The sequence below is a fragment of the Chlorella variabilis genome, assembly GCF_000147415.1.
Source record: "Chlorella variabilis unplaced genomic scaffold CHLNCscaffold_1, whole genome shotgun sequence".
NCBI lineage: Eukaryota > Viridiplantae > Chlorophyta > Trebouxiophyceae > Chlorellales > Chlorellaceae > Chlorella > Chlorella variabilis.
In genome coordinates this window covers 2,126,582-2,141,921 of record NW_005435087.1, presented here as the reverse complement: position 1 = coordinate 2,141,921, position 15,340 = coordinate 2,126,582, and the positions used below count along the sequence as shown (strand labels likewise).

The window sequence follows — 15,340 nt, the reverse complement described above, 5'->3', positions numbered from 1 at the left end:
CTCCGTCGCTGGCTGGCAGGCCGCGCGGGCAGCGCTGGCCTCTGCCTTTGCTTCCAGTGCCAATGTCGTGGTGGCCCATGCCGCTGCCGCCGCCGCCGAGGCCTCCGCTGCGGCAGCGCGGGATGCTGGAATGGCTCCATCTGCCAGTGGCGGCCACGCGTGCGCTGCACAAGTGGCACTGGGCTGCTGCTGCGCCACAAGTGTGCTGGGCGTCTGTGAGGCTGCCGGTCTCGTCGGCCTTGCACTGCCCATGGCGGCATATCTCCTCGATCGAAATTCTGTTTCTCGCAGACCTTGCCTGTGCCTCCGCTATTGTCACATTGGCTTCCGCAAGCGCCGCCGTATATTCAGCATCCGCAGCCTTGGATTGAGCAGTCAGCGCCTTGGATTGAGCAATCGTCGCATCGGATTTAGCAATCAGCGCGTCCCACTTTCCCGCTGCTTTGCTCTGCGCAGCAGGGGTGGGATGGCAGCAGCACATGAGCAAGAAGGTGGGCATCTGGCCATGTGCCAACCATGGTCCCACGCTTCCCTGCCGCTGGCGGAGCTCACTTCAGCCACGTGAGGTTGCGATGCCGGTTCTGTTTCAGTCATTGCCAAACCCTTCTCAACCTCTTTCTCCTTCTGCACGAAAGTGGGCAGAGTTCAGCAACTCCACAGGTGGCGGAAACCCCACGCACGTGGCGGCACCGGGCGCTGTAGGGTGTGCAGCTAGCCCAGGTGCACACACAGTGGTACCCACCTGAGGGCTGTCTTGGGATGTGCCGCTCGCTGGTCCCGTGCCGAGTGAGCGAGGTGCAGCCGCGTTGGGCTGCAAAGACCCTCGTGGCTGCCAGGAGGCCGAAACGTCCAAGCGGCCGCGTGATGCTGCTGGGGCCGTCTGGGGGCCGCCTGGAGCTTCATCAGCCTGGGGCAAGCCCCGCAGCCTCTCACCTCCATTCCGGAGGGCACCAGGGGGGTCAGGCTCAGCTGCTGCAGCCCCATTCCTAATGCGTGTGTGTCGAGGAGTGTTTGTTGCAGCAGCCCCATGCTGCAAATGAGACACCCAGCGGGTGAGAGCTAGGTGGCGGCCTGCATGCTGTCGCCAGCTCGGCACAGGCGGGAGCATGAAATCCGAAAGCGCAGCCAACTCTCCTCACGACGCTGGAGCCCACCAAGCCTCCCATGCTGTCACTCTGCGATGTACAGCCTGCAACGCAGCTCACAACCCAGCCCACAGCGCAGTACCATGCAGCGCTGCTGTATTCCCGGCAGCCCCCGCCCAGCACTGCCTCGGTTGCCACTTGCTCTACGTGCAGCCCATGTTGGCACTGAACCCGCACGTAGGGGACCTGTTCAGCCAGGCAGGGCACCTGGCAGATCAAGCCGCCCAAGCCATAACATTAAAAGCAGCCGTCGTGAGATTTATCTTGGCCCACAGCCGTACATCGTGGTGGGCTGCCTGGTGAAGGACGCCATCACAACACAGCGGGCAGCCGCGCAGCAGCAGCAAGCGTCTGCTACTGACCAGAAGCAGGAGCGCCACTGCCTGCATGCCATGATACAAGAACCCTGCCAATTCCTCTGCTGCTACTCACCCAAAAGTGCAAAAGTAAAGGCAGCCACAGTTGCAACTCGTTTTCGAGGGATTGTCAATCCCACCCACCAGGCGTCAACTGAAGGATTGCTGTGTTACAAGTGGGCCTACAGCAGGGTACACTGATGGAGGCGGGAGAGCAGGGAGAAGTGCAAAAGCCGGACTGCGAGCGCGGGATGCGCAGGAATAATATGGCTCAATTGACTTGGGTGATGAAATGGTGGCACAAAGAGGTTGAAGAAGGAAATCTCCGGAATCATCAGAGCAGCGGGGAGCACAGGAGAGGAGGAGAGGAGGAGAGCACAACAGAGGGCAAGATGTAGGCGGAGTGAAAAAATGCCAGCAGAAAGCAGTGCACTGAAAAAGGCGGTTCTGAGGGCGGCTCGCATGCTGCCATGGTGCACTGCACAGCGGCAGCAGCCGGCTCTGCACAGCGGCAGCAGCAGGCTGCGCGCGAGTCCCCGGGAGCCAACGCCATCAGTCAATGTGTGTCCGTTCATGCAGCCCGCCACACACGGTGCGCCAGTGGCCTGGCGGCCCCGACAAACCGCGCGCGCGGCGGCGCTGGCTGGTGTGGGGCCGGGCGGGGCCCTACTGCAGCAGGGTCTCGCGTGTGGGGATGACCCTGGACGTCTTCCGCCAGTAGTCGATGGCCCTGGCCACGCCGCTGCCGGGCGTCAGCGCCACGCCCGCATCCAGCAGCGCCATCTCCGCGCCGCACAGCGCGCTGGACAGCATCAGCTCATCCATGTTACCCAGGTGGCCGATGCGGAACACCTTGCCCTTCACGTCGGCCAGGCCGATGCCCAGGCTCAGGTTGTACCTACGGGGGTGGGTGGGGAGGCACAAGGGAAGGTGAGCGAGCAGCGAGTTGGCAGGGGGCAGGGAAGTGGATGCGTAGATGCGTGGCAGCGCCGCGGTTGGCGTGCCAGTCGTGCTGCTGCTGCATCCCCGGCATCAGCCAGTCACAACCTAGCACTGCCAGCCACAGCCAGGCAGGCAGGCAGCGGCAGGGCTCACTTCGCGTACGCCACGTCCACCACCTTCTGCGAGTCCACGCCCTGCGGCACCTCGATGACCGTCAGCGAGTCCGACTTCCAGCGCGGCTCGCGGCACAGCGTCTGCAGGCCCCAGCCCTCCACCGCGGCGCGGCAGCCCTCGGCCAGGCGGTGGTGGCGTGCCGCCACGGCGGCCATACCGCCCTCCTCTCGCATCAGCGCCAGGCTCTGCTCCATGCCGTACAGCAGCGGCAGGATGGGGGTGTACGGCACGTTGCCGCTGGGGTTGGTGCGCAGCATGTCGGCAAAGTCGTAGTACACGCGGCGGCTGGTGGCCGTCTTCATGGCCGCCAGCGCCTTGTCGCTGGCGCACACCATGGCCAGGCCGGTGGGGATGGACAGCGCCTTCTGGCTGCCCGTCACAGCCACATCCACGCGCCACTGGTCAAACTGCGCTCCAGGCGGGCGGGGAGGGGAGGCAGATGGGGGGATCAGCAGCAGCAGGGCGATGGACAGCAGGCAGCGCAACCGAGCGGCCCGCGGCAGCAGCAGGCACTGCAGCTGCTCTGCTGCCCAGGGGCAGCAGGCCGCTGCTATGTGGCCCAAGCTCAGGGGCCCAAGCTCAGGGCCGGCAGCAGCCCACCTGGAAGTCCAGGGCGCCGATGGAGGAGACGCCATCCACCAGCAGCAGGGCGGGGTGGTTGAAGGAGTCCATGGTCTTGCGCACCTGCAGGCGGGCAGGTGGGCAGGCGGGCAGGCACCGTGTTGGCTGGCTGGCTGCCCAACGACATCAAGCCAGCTGGCAGCCCATGTGGCACCACGCCACGAGTGCTCCTGCCCGTGTGTGCTGCTGTGACTGCCCGTCCTCCCTCCCTTGATTTTCCCAGCACCACCTCCAATACTCGGAAGCCGCCCAGCCGCCGCAGGCGCCAACACACATGCTCCGCGGGCCCACCCCAAGCCCCAAGGCGGGCGCCAGCGCAGCCGCGGGGGCGGGCGCACCTCTGGTATGTCAGAGGTCACGCCTGTGGTGGTCTCGTTGTGCACCACGCACACCGCCTTGATCTTCTTGTCGGCGTCCGCCTTGAGCACCTCTGCCAGCTTGTCCTCGTACGCGCCGTCGCCCCACCGCCCCTCAATCACCGTCACGTCCAGCCCCAGGCGCTGCATCATGTCGATCCACAGGTGGGAGAAGAGGCCGTAGCGGAAGGTGACCACCTTGTCGCCCGGGGACAGCGTGTTGGTCAGCGCCGACTCCCACCCGCCGGTGCCGGTGCCCGGGAAGATGATGGTGGTGCCGTCGGTGGTGCCAAAGATCATTTTCAGGTCAGACAGGCACTTCTTGTAAAAGTCGGCAAACCAGGGGTCGCGGTGGTTCTGCCCCGGCACGTGCATCGCGCGCAGCACAGATTCGTGGATGTTCACGGGGCCCTGTGGATGCAGGCGGGTCGGGGAGAGGAGGGATCACGGACCAAGGCATGTTGCCTGGATGGCATGTGCAAGGGCGACAGAGGGCGGGGCCGTGCATGGGCATGGCTAGTGGGCTGGGAAGGAAGGCTCACCGGCACGTAGAGGTGGTTGCGGCCAGCTGGTGTGTGGCTGAAGGGCGCAGGTGAGGATGCGGCATTGCTGAAGGCCTGCGCAGGGATGGGGAACAGAGGAGACAAACTAGGTGTCGGAAGGTGGTAGGCACCGCCGCCGCTCGCCGCCGCTGGCACTGGCTGCCCTTCCGGGATGCTGCTGGATCGCTCATTGCCTCAAGAAGTGTGCCAGTAGCACCACAGTGGGCCCAGGCTGCTCGGCAGGGCTCCACCCAGCGCCTGAGAGCGCGCTGGTCAGGGTTGCTGCTGGGGTGCTAACCTCCTCCACTTCCGCCGGCAGGCTGCTGAAGACCCGGGCAGCAGAGCTGCTGAGCAGTGCGCGCCCCTGCAGGCGTGAGGCAACCCTGTGCAGCATATCTACGATGGAGGCAGCGATCGAGGGGCCAGAGACGTGGTGTTGGCTGCAGGGTGAAGGTCCAATGCAGGCGAGGCGACAATGGCTGCGAATTGGCTCCAGCCATCAAACCTCCCACAGCGCGCCATCGCCAGCTCGGACGGATGGCTTTGCCACTTCAACTCACACGCATTGCCCTCCGCTTGATCGCGCCATCTCGCAACCATGAGACGCCGCGCAGCCTCCGTTGTGGGGGCCCGGCTGGGCGTCCTGGTGAGCTCCGCCGAGCAGCAGGCGGGGTTGGCCACCACCAGCAGCGGCGGCCTTTTCGGCACCGCAGGGCGGCTGCCAGGCGCTGGGGCCCGAGTGGGTGGTGCGGGACAGGCGCGAGCTGCGGCGGCGGTGCCCGCTGCCACTGCCGCCGTCAAGGTGCAGCCCAGCCTCCTGCCGCTCACCAGGACGGACGAGTTTGGGGCGGTCAGCATTCTGGAGAGCGAGGCGGAGGCCAGTTTCGTGCCTCAGACGTTTGAGAATGTGGATGGGCGCCGCATTGAGGACGGCCGCTATGCCGCCTTCACCAAAGACCTGACTGGTGAGGCTGGCAGCATGGGAGTGGACCGTTGGTGGGAGTGTGTTGCGGGTCCCACGGGCCCACCTGCTATCCGCGTCGACAGCTGTGGCTGCCAGGGGCAGGAATTTCTGTCCCTGAGCCCTAGTTGGTTGGCTGCTTGGTGCTGTGACAGGAAGAACCCCTGCTCAGCAGCCCCTCGTGCCCAGCCGCGACGTCCGCCTGCCCGGGCTGCTGGTGCCACTCCCAACCCTCCTCGATTGCTGCCTGGCCTGCAGAGGTGGCGGGAGTTCCGGCCACGCGCCAGTTCACAGACAAAGTGCGCACGTTTGCATACGGCACAGATGCGTCCTTCTACCGCCTCAACCCCAAGATGGTGGTCAAGGTGCGGCCCTGAGGGTAGCAGCCAGCAGCATTCTTGTTTGCTAGCGATGTCACACGTGCTACACCTTCTTGCCTGCTGCTGCTTGCTGATGCTGCGCTTGCTGCTTTCCATTCCCTACCTGCCATAGCTACCATGCCTGGCTGCCGCGAAGAAAACTCAGTTTTGCTGCCGGCCCTTCTCTCCCCCTTCCCTGATCTCTCCCACAGATCCACTCTGAGGAGGAGGTGCGCAAGATCCTGCCCCTGGCCCTCAAGCACCAGGTCCCGGTCACCTTCCGCGCGGCGGGCACCTCCCTCTCCGGCCAGGTGTGCAGTGCAGTGCAGTGCAGTGCAAGGCCAGCCCAGTGGAAGCAGCTCGCTTCTGCAGGGCGCCGCTGCCCTTGTGACTGCCTGCCAGTCTGTTATCAGGCTCGTCCCTGGTCCCTCCCTCCCTCCGTCACGCCCTGCCAGCCGCCATGCTGCCCACCACCCCGCCCCGTGCTGCCTGTGCCCCTCTGCCCCGCCAGGCCCTCACCGACTCGGTGCTGCTCAAGCTGAGCCACACGGGGCGCAACTTTCGGAGCTACACCGTGCACGGCGACGGCTCCACCATCACCGTGGAGCCGGGCCTGATTGGCGGCGAGGTCAACCGCATCCTGGCGGCGCACAAGTCCAAGGGCAAGCACCCGGTGCAGTACAAGATTGGGCCCGACCCCTCATCCATCGACTCCTGCATGGTGGGCTGCCTGGACTGGGCCGCTCTGCGCTGTGCTGCCCTGACCTGCTCCAGTTGTTGAAATGGGGCCGAGCCGGGGCTCTGGGGTGGGCTGGGCGCTGGGATGACCTTGCTGGGGGCCTGGCCAGGGCCCCTGGTTGGATTTTTACTCATACTTTCTTGGTGTGTGCAGGTCGGTGGCATAGTGTCCAACAACTCCTCGGGCATGTGCTGCGGTGTATCTCAAAATACCTACCATACGCTGAAAGACATGAGGATCGTGTTTGTGGACGGCTCAGGTGAGCAGCCAGGTGGTTAGGTGGGACGCATCGCACGAGAGCACGGCACCCGTTGGGCATGTCGTGCCCGCTGGTACCCACCTGCACCTGTGCCCCCTTCCTACCCACCCTCCTGGTGCAGTGCTGGACACGGCCGACCCGGCCAGCCGGGCCGCCTTCCTGCAGAGCCACTCCAAGCTGGTGGAGGGTGTGGTGGCTCTGGCCAAGCGCGTGCAGGCCGACCGCCAGCTGGCCAACCTCATCCGCCGCAAGTTTGCCATCAAGTGCACCACAGGCTACTCGCTGAACGCGCTGGTGAGGCGGCAGCGGGCAGGCAGTGGCGCAGCGACTCAGCCCCATGCCCCTCCCTCTCACTGCGCTCTACCCCTGAGCCTGACGAGCCACCCCTGCCGCCCGCCCTGTGCTCCCCCTGCCAGGTGGACTTCCACACCGACGACCCGATTGAGATGATCAAGCGGCTGATGGTGGGCAGCGAGGGCACGCTGGGCTTTGTCAGCCAGGTCACCTACAACACAGTGCCCGAGTGGCCCCACAAGGCCTCCGCCTTTGTGGTGTTCCCAGACGTCATGTCCGCCTGCCAGGGCGCCTCGGGTGGGTGGGTGCATGGTGGCTGGGAGTCTGGGGTGGTGCAGGGCCTGGCGGGGGTGGTGCTGCTCCAGCCAGCCCATCCTTTCTGTGGCTACCTGCTTTTGTGGGCAGCCTTTGCCGGCGCTGGCCTGCCGGCATCCCATGCCCTGAGCAGCTGCCCACGCATCCACCATGGCACAGCCCGCGTCGACACGCCGACTGATGTCAACCCATGCCGGTCCGCTCACGTCCTCCCCCCTGCAGTGCTGCGCGACCAGACCAGCGTGGATGCAGTGGAGATGTTTGACCGCGCCTCGCTGCGGGAGTGCGAGTCAAACGAGGACATGCTGCGCCTGGTGCCAGACATCAAGGGTGAGGAGCAGGGCGGGGTGGGTGGGTGGGTATGCGGGTGTCGTGGTGCAGGGTGGGCCAAGGCACGCGGGCTGGCTGGCTGTTGGCTGGACGGCCGGCACGTGAGGTCTGCCTCGCTATTTCGTGGCACCTGCCCTCCACCTGCTGTGCGCTGCAGGCGCCGACCCCATGGCTGCCTCGCTGCTCATTGAGTGCCGCGGCTCGACCGAGGAGGACCTGGCTGCTCGCATCGAGGAGATCCACGCCGCGCTGCGCAAGAGCGGGCTGCCGTTTGGCGCTAAGGCTGCAGGTGCTCGTGGGGCGGGTTGCTGGGCGCTGGCAGCGGCCGCCTGCGGGTGGTGGGCTGCCCCTGGCAAGACGGGCGGGAAGGGTCAGCCACAGGCTGCACCCACCCGCCGGAAGCCCGGCCTGGCTGGCCATCCACCACAGGATGCTTCACGACTTTTTTTTTTGCCCCTTTTGCTGCCCTCACTCACTCTCTGCCAAGCCCCCGCCTGCAACTTCTGCTCACCTGCTTGCCTGGCCTGCCTCCCGCCACCCCCACCCCGCCTGCCCCTCAGAGCCCCAGCCCCTGGAGGCCTACGAGTTCAAGCACGACCCCAGGGACTTCAAGGTGTTCTGGGACGTGCGGCGCGGCCTCATCCCCATCGTGGGCGCCGCCCGCAAGCCGGGCACCTCCATGCTGCTGGAGGACGTGGCATGCCCCGTGGACAAGTGAGGCGGCGGCAGCGCGAGCATGCAGCAGCGCAGCGCAGCGCAGTGCGGCGGGGGGCCCGCGCCCCCCGCGGCGCTGCTTTGGTGGCAGGACTGCCGTGCAGCGCTCCCTGCCCACCTGCTTGCTTGCTGCCCTCCTCTGGCCACATGCCGCCGTTTCTCGGCCAAGCCCTCTTGCCACCGACCACCGCCGCCCATCGACTCCTTCCCCCCCTCTGCCGCGCCAACCGCTCTGCTCCCCGTCCCTGTCTTCCTTGTGCCACCCGCAGGCTGGGCCAGATGACGGTCGACCTGATGGACATGTTCCAGCGCCACGGCTACGACGACGCTTTCCTCTTTGGCCACGCCTTGGAAGGCAACCTGCACCTGGTCTTCTCCCAGGGCTTCCGCACCCCGGAGGAGCTCACCCGCTTCCACACGATGTTTGACGAGCTGTGCCACATCGTGGCCACCAAGCACAGCGGCAGCCTCAAGGGCGAGCACGGCACGGGGCGCAACGTGGCGCCCTACGTGGAGATGGAGTGGGGTGAGCTGGGCCGCGCACACACGTGGGGGCCGGCCACGCACCCGTTGCGGCTGTGTTGCTGTGGCTGTCGTCGTGCGGAGGTGCGGCAAGCGCGTGCGTTTGCAGAGATTGCAAGGGCCCCGAGCTGTGCTGCCCACCCCCACCCCCCTGGCGCCGCCGCCTGCAGGCACCAAGGCCACAGAGCTGATGTGGGAGCTGAAGGAGCTGTTTGACCCAGACTACATCCTCAACCCGGGGGTCATCCTGAACAAGGACCCGCTGGTGAGGCGGGTCGCGCTGAGCTGGCAGGCCGCGCTGAGCTGGCAGACCGCTTCCAGTGGCGCCTGCATGCATGCCTGCCAGGGCTTTCGGCACGGTTGCGGAATCGGCGAAGCAGCAGCGGAGAAGCAGCAGGGTGAGGCAACCGTGTGCCCTCCCCTGCCCCCGCTGCCCCGCCGCAGGTGCATGTCAAGAACCTGAAGCCCAGCCCAGCCGCCAACCCGCTGGTCAACCGCTGCATCGAGTGTGGCTTCTGCGAGTCAAACTGCCCCTCCAGGTGGGTGCTGGGGACAAGGGGGGGATGGCGCTGAGGAGCAGAAACACGGGGCAAGGGGCAGGGCCACGAGGGGTTGGCGGTGGCGCCCCCAGGCTGCTCTTGATCTGCACTTCTGCACTCCTTCGCCCACAGACACAGCCAGCAACCCTTTCATGCTGTGGGGCGCCCCTCTGGCCTGCCACCCCTTGCTGACCTCCTTGCGTGCCTGCCTCCGTGCCCGCCGCCCTGCCCCGCCTTGCCCTGCAGGGACATCACGCTGACTCCTCGCCAGCGCATCGCCGTCTACAAGGAGCTGTTCCGCATGCGCAGCATCGAGAACCGCACCGCGGCGCAGCAGCAGCGGCTGGACGAGATGGCCCAAATCTTCGAGTATGACGGCCAGGACACGTGTGCAGCAGGTGGGTGTGGCGGAGGTGCACCCAGCTGGGCTGCTTCATGGGGCGGTTTCATGCTATCGTGTGGATGATACGGGCAGGGCAGGGCAGGGCAGGGCAGACAGCAGGCCGGTATTGAGGTTGTGCTGGATGGGCTGGGCCGGGGCCACCCTCCCTCCCACTGGGGCTTTGCCCAGCTGTTGCCTCGTCCATCCCGCCGCCACCTCAACGCATGCGCCCCTCACCCATCTGCCTTCTCCCCCTGCGAGCAGACGGCATGTGCCAGGAGAAGTGCCCCGTCAAGATCAACACTGGGGAGCTGATCAAACAGCTGCGCAGCGACGAGATGGCAGAGGCGCGGCGCGCGTCCGGGCTGGCCATGGTGCGCAGCTGCTTGGGCTCACTGCCCCTGAGCACATCACACCTGACCATAAGTTTGACCAAAATGTTTGCCTGGCTTTGGTTGTTGAGCTGGATGGTCTGTTGAGTTGGGGAATCGTGCAGCCGCTGCCTGCGCCCCACCCCACATCATCCCGCCGTTGCCTGCTCCTCATCCTCCCTTCCCTCTGCACGCTCCCTCCCCTGCAGACTGTGGCAAACAACTTCTCCACCACAGCCTGGGCCTTCAACAAGCTGCTGAATGTGGTCAACGTGGCTCACAGCGTGCTGGGAGCAACGCCCATCAAAGCCATCAGCTCTGCCCTCAACAAGGCCACGGGGCACATGGTGCCAGAGTGGAATCCTTACATGCCCAAGGTGAGCGGCTTGGCTGCAGCAGCGTGGCAGCAGCAGTGGGCAAGGCCAGTACTGGCTGGCGCCTCGTGTGCTTGGCTGGCAGGCGGGCTGCCTCGGCAAAGCCTTCCCCGGCCTCGCCTTGAAAGAAAACACGCGGCGCCTGTGCTGCAGGGTGCGGCGCCGCTCAACATGAACCCGCCCAAGCCTGCGGCGGCGGAGCGGGGCGTGCCGCGTAAGGTGGTGTATGTGCCCGCCTGCGTCACACGCATCATGGGGCCCTCCAAGGGAGACTACGAGACGGGTGAGTGGGCATTGGACTAGGGGCTGGCCTTGTCACGTCGCAATGCTGGCTGCTTGGCCTGGGGGAGTCCCGGTGGTCGCTTGCTGCGGCGTGCCAGCCACCCTGCTGCCCACCACTGTTCGCCTGCCGCCTGCCCCCGCCTCGCAGCCCCTGTGCACGAGAAGCTGCTGTCGCTGTTCAACAAGGCGGGGTACGAGGTGGTGTACCCAGAGGGCCTGTCCGCCAGGTCAGAACCCGCTGCCTTGCTTTCTTGCTTGCTGGCTGGCGTGTCGCACCCTGCCATGTGATGCATGCTTCGCTGCCCTCCTGCCCCATTGCATGCCAGCACCCCGGTTCCTCTTGCAATTTCCTCCGCCACACCACACACACACATACAAGCAGCAGCACCACACACACAAACCACCCCCTCGCTTCCCCTGCAGCTGCTGCGGCATGATGTTCAACTCGCGCGGCTTCAAGGACGCGGCCGCCAAGAAGGGCTCTGAGCTGGAGGCGGCGCTGCTCAAGGCCAGCGAGAATGGCAAGTGGCCCGTGGTGTGCGACACATCGCCCTGCCTGGCGCAGATCAAGTCGGGGCTCAGCGACCCGGCGCTACGGTGAGGCTTGTCTTTTATTTGTTTGCGTGTAAGGTGTTGTGAGCTTGTGTGTATTTTGTTTTTATTTCGTGAGTTTGTTCTGGTGAAAACCTGCATGCAACTAGTTCCCTGCATCGCCATGCGGCCCACCCACTGCCCGTACCGCTTGCAGTTTCTCGCTGTACGAGCCTGTGGAGTTCATCCGCCACTTCCTGCTGGACAAGCTGGAGTTCTCAAAGGTGGGGGGGGCGGGCGGGCTCTCTGTTCCATGCTATGGTGTTTGTCGGGCGTGCATCGGCACGGGCGTGTGGGTTTGCGCTATGCGCAGTCAGCCATCAACCTGCCTGTGCTGCCCTGGTCCCCACCCCCCTTCCGCAGGTGCGCGACAACATCGCGGTGCACATCCCCTGCTCCTCCAAGAAGATGGGCATCGAGGAGACCTTCATGAAGGTGGGTGGGTGGCGGCGGGCAGCGTGTGGGAAGTGTAGAAGCAGCTGTGGAAGTTGGGATGCTTTGGCATGCATCCTGTGAGAGTGGGCTCAATGGCAACGCACACAGCGCCAGTGCACACTCTTGGATGTCTCAGCTCCTTGTTTCCCGCTCGACGGCTCCAGCCACCCCCTTGCCCTCCTGCCGCTGCGCAGGTGGCGTCAATGTGCGCGGAGAATGTGGTCAACACGAACGTGCCCTGCTGCGGCATGGCCGGCGACCGCGGCATGCGCTACCCCGAGCTCACCGGCGCCTCGCTGCAGCACCTCAACGTGGGCGGCTGCTCCGACGGCTACTCCACCAGCCGCACCTGCGAGATGAGCCTGAGCAACCACTCAGGCATCAACTTCCGGGGGTTGGTCTACCTGGTGGACGAGGCCACCCAGCCCAAGGCGGCAGCTGCTGCCGAGAAGCAGGCATGAGGCACGCGACGCGCCGCCAGCCAGCCACCGATTTTGGGTATGTAACGGATGAACGCTAGCTCCCACAGCCCTCCACTCGGCACGCCGCCGCCGCGGAGGCCGGCTGCCCACCCCCAACGCCCTCCCACGCCCCCTCCAGTGCCAGCACTTGAAGGGCAGTTTTTGATCTCCACCCCCTGTTGGTCCATCACCATGCAGCAGCCTGCTTGTTGTGTTGCTTTGGCACCGCGCGCCCTGCGCCTGCGGCGCTCCTGACGCGGCGGCCCCCATCAGCACTGCTCTCTTTCATCCATTGCCTGATTCCAATGGATATTTCATCCGCAGGCATGATGCCTAACCTAATGTGTGCTCTCCCCACTGTGAAATCTCTTCTTTAGCTAGCCAATTCCATTACCGGTTAAAGCAGGAAGTGCGCAGCATTGTTTACGCACGCTGTCATCTCTCATGAAGCATGCATATCAGCAAGCAGGAGCTCCAGCCCCGGGACTGGCGTGCCAGCCAGCTGCAGCGTCGTCAGTGCGCAGGCAGCGCCGTCAGTGCTTGGGCCCTTAGTGCTTGGGCCGATGGTGCGCCTTCTTCTTGCGCTCGTTGCTCGTCTTGCGCCCCATCTTCTTCTTGCTCCAGTACTGACGCTCCTCCTGCAGCTTGGCGTGCCGCTTCTTGCGCATCTGCGGGCAAAGGTGGGCAGCCAGAGGATCAAAAGCCATCAAAAGCAATAACAAATCAAATGGTTGGCAACAACAAGAATGGTTGGAATTGGCCACATCCCAGCCTCAGCACGAGGGCAGCCCTGCCGCTGCTGCAGACCCTGCCCCACGCCCATGGCCCGCCAATCACACAGCCTGCGCGCCAGCTGCTGCTGCCCCCTCTGAATTGTCGTCCCCTCCGCAGCTGCCCCTCCAGGTCAAATGCGACTCCCCGACAGCTCACCTCTGCCAGCTGCTCGTCCGCCATGATCTCTTCTGTGAAGGTGCGCTTGCGCTGCTTGTTGGTCAGCCGGCCTGCAGGCGGCGGCGGCAGGGGCAAGGGCAGAGGAGCAGGGCCGGGGCAATGCGTGTGAGCACGGCCGCATCGCAGAAGATAGCCGGTGTGGGACGGCGGCTGGCGCCGTGTCCCCCTGCAGTGTACACCGCCGCGCCCACCCCAAGGCAGAGGCTGGGCGTCCCCCATGCACCCACCCGAATAGAAGTCTGCCGCGCCCTCCACCACCGTGCCCATCTGGAAATACTTGGGGAACTTGGTGGAGTCGAGCTTCTTGTAGAAGGACTTGGGGTCCAGGGCACCCCTGCCGGGAGTAGGACCAGCAGGAGCAAGAGTGGGGGAGGCAGGACACGATACGGCGAGGGGACTGTGCAAGAGCTGGGCAAGCGCGAGCACAAGGCAGGGCAGCGCACCTGAGGCGCAGCAGGCGCAAGTCCCTCTTGACCTCATCCGTGATTTGTGTGGCAGGCAGGTCGAACCAGGCGGCCCCAGCGGTGTCAGGGGCCGCCTTGCGCGCCGCACGGTGCGCGGCACGCTCGTCTGGCGGCGGCACGTGCAGGCTGTCGGCTTGCTTGCCCTTGCGCACCACGTGCACTCCTGCCGCCATTGCCGCCGCCGCCGCGGCCGCAGGTTCGCCGCGGCCCGGCTGTGCTGCTGGCTGATTGCTGCTGCCCGGCATGCCGGGCAGCGTCAGCTCGGGCCGCCAGCGCAGGTGGCGTGGAACGTGGTCACGCCCCGCCCGCCCCTCGCCCTCGCTGTCGCTGTCGCTGCCATCGCTGCTGCTGCTGTCTGCTTGCGCCGCCGCCCGGTCCTGCTGCCTGTCAGGCCTGGCCGCTGCCCCGCCCTCCTCCTGGGCATCACCTGATTCCTCATCAGAGCCGCTGGTGCTGCTGCCGCCCTCACGCTCCCCGAAAGCGCCGTTGAGTGCGGCAAACATCTCCTCTGCCAAAAGATCCACCAGCGCTACACGCGCCTTGAGTGGCTGCAGACCTGCCTTTTCCTGCTCCTCTTCCTCCTCCTGAGGCTCTTCTGCTGCTGCGGGGCTGGCCGCCCCAGCGGCTGGCGATTTGGGCGAGGCTGCAGCGGAGCGACGCCGGCCCCGCTTCGCAGGCTCCTGGCTACCTGGTGCTGCTTCTTGCTGCTGCTCAGCCTGCTGCTCCTGCACGTCCCCCTGCTGCTCCTGCTCCTCTATGATAGCCCTCAGCCGTCGTGTCCGAGCAGTGCGTGGTGGCGCCTGTTCCGCCGTTGGCGTCGCCGCCGTGCCGCTGCTCCTCAGGCGTCCGCTGCGTCTTGGCGTCGGCGCCACGCTGCTCACCTCGCCATGGCTGGCGGCTGTGTCACCGTGCGCCGCCTCAGCGCTGAGAACGGACTGGCTTCGGGTGCTCACCATGCCGCTCACTGCAGTGCGGCCTGCATGCACTATGTGCAGGTGCTTCGCGTGTCGGTGGGTATGCTGCAATCAGCCAGGGGGCGTTGGGAGATGCAGGCTGTGGGTTTCAATGCTGCTGTGGAGCGCAGCACTGATAGCTGGCAAGCGAAAGGCAGGCTTGCCGATTTTGCAATATTGCTGCAGTTTTTATCGTCATTTGCAATCGGAAGGGCCTGACGCCCTCTGCACTTTCACTGCCGCAGCCGCAGCGCTTCTCTGGAAGCAGGCAGGGCCTCACCACCGCCACCACCATACACCTAATAGCGCCTCAACAGCCTGCCCGTTGTCTCCCAAGTTCGCGCCGCGCCTCGCCCCGCCGCCGCCGCAGTCCACCACCTGCCGCCACCGCCACATCGGCTACAGCACGAACGCACACAATGAGTCAAGGGGTCTTCCAACCAATTGGCAAGTGGACTAGCACTTGGCACGGCAGCGCCTCCATTGTTTATTGCAGGCTGCAAGCATGGCCGCCCCCGCGCCCGCCACCGAGCCCCACGCTATGCGCACCGCTGCTGCAGGCCAGAAGCGGCTCACCAACATTGCGGTGGTGCGCATGAAGAAGCATGGCAAGCGGTTTGAGATCGCCTGCTACAAGAACAAGGTTGTCAACTGGCGCAACGGCGTGTGAGTGGCACAAGTGGCTCGCCGGGCTGGGACGGGTGTTGGCGGCAGGCAGGCGCCTATCCTGTGGTGGAGGACAAGCGTATGGGCAGCAGCATAAGGGCCGCTCCCACTTTCACGCCATGCTTCGGCTGGGCAGCGCCTTGCCCTCCTCCCCTCCCCCATGCGCCCTCCCACTTGCTCCCCCACCTCCACCTCCCTCCCCCTCCTCACCGTTCCCCCCTGCCCCCCCTCCCTCTCCCTAC

At 65.5% G+C, this 15,340-nt stretch overlaps 4 protein-coding genes across 4 annotated transcripts in view; 2 read left to right on the top strand and 2 right to left on the bottom strand.

Annotated features, from left to right (window-relative positions):
- Window positions 1-1,657: 1,657 nt before the first annotated feature.
- On the bottom strand, window positions 1,658-4,605 carry CHLNCDRAFT_33614 (hypothetical protein). The gene is made up of 6 exons (XM_005851820.1): window positions 4,435-4,605; window positions 4,137-4,211; window positions 3,577-4,005; window positions 3,218-3,301; window positions 2,597-3,024; window positions 1,658-2,399 (listed from the first exon to the last, which is right to left on the bottom strand). Exons 1-6 carry the CDS (start codon window positions 4,528-4,530, stop codon window positions 2,168-2,170), a joined length of 1,344 nt encoding a protein of 447 aa, XP_005851882.1. The 5' UTR covers window positions 4,531-4,605; the 3' UTR covers window positions 1,658-2,167.
- Window positions 4,606-4,725: 120 nt separating this feature from the next.
- Window positions 4,726-12,438, top strand: GLYD1 (hypothetical protein). Its single transcript, XM_005852154.1, has 22 exons — window positions 4,726-5,101; window positions 5,356-5,462; window positions 5,669-5,767; window positions 5,968-6,177; window positions 6,349-6,454; window positions 6,576-6,748; window positions 6,871-7,045; window positions 7,286-7,393; window positions 7,551-7,682; window positions 7,954-8,107; window positions 8,377-8,633; window positions 8,800-8,894; window positions 9,074-9,168; window positions 9,415-9,566; window positions 9,815-9,924; window positions 10,131-10,298; window positions 10,449-10,578; window positions 10,726-10,804; window positions 11,001-11,174; window positions 11,326-11,392; window positions 11,532-11,603; window positions 11,798-12,438. The coding sequence occupies exons 1-22, from the start codon at window positions 4,735-4,737 to the stop codon at window positions 12,062-12,064; spliced, it is 3,297 nt and encodes a 1,098-aa protein (XP_005852216.1). The 5' UTR covers window positions 4,726-4,734; the 3' UTR covers window positions 12,065-12,438.
- A 174-nt stretch (window positions 12,439-12,612) lies between these two features.
- Window positions 12,613-14,435, bottom strand: CHLNCDRAFT_133463 (hypothetical protein; the record flags this gene model as incomplete). The annotated part of the gene is made up of 4 exons (XM_005851819.1): window positions 12,613-12,732; window positions 12,995-13,065; window positions 13,243-13,349; window positions 13,459-14,435. The coding sequence occupies 4 exons, from the start codon at window positions 14,433-14,435 to the stop codon at window positions 12,613-12,615; spliced, it is 1,275 nt and encodes a 424-aa protein (XP_005851881.1).
- Window positions 14,436-14,994: 559 nt separating this feature from the next.
- Window positions 14,995-15,340, top strand: part of CHLNCDRAFT_11851 (hypothetical protein) — a gene marked incomplete at both ends in the record, with an annotated part of 1,526 nt that continues 1,180 nt past the window's right edge. Inside the window, one exon of the mRNA XM_005852153.1 lies at window positions 14,995-15,098. Within this exon, the coding sequence (XP_005852215.1) occupies window positions 14,995-15,098 (104 nt within the window). The remainder of the gene's footprint in view (window positions 15,099-15,340) is intronic.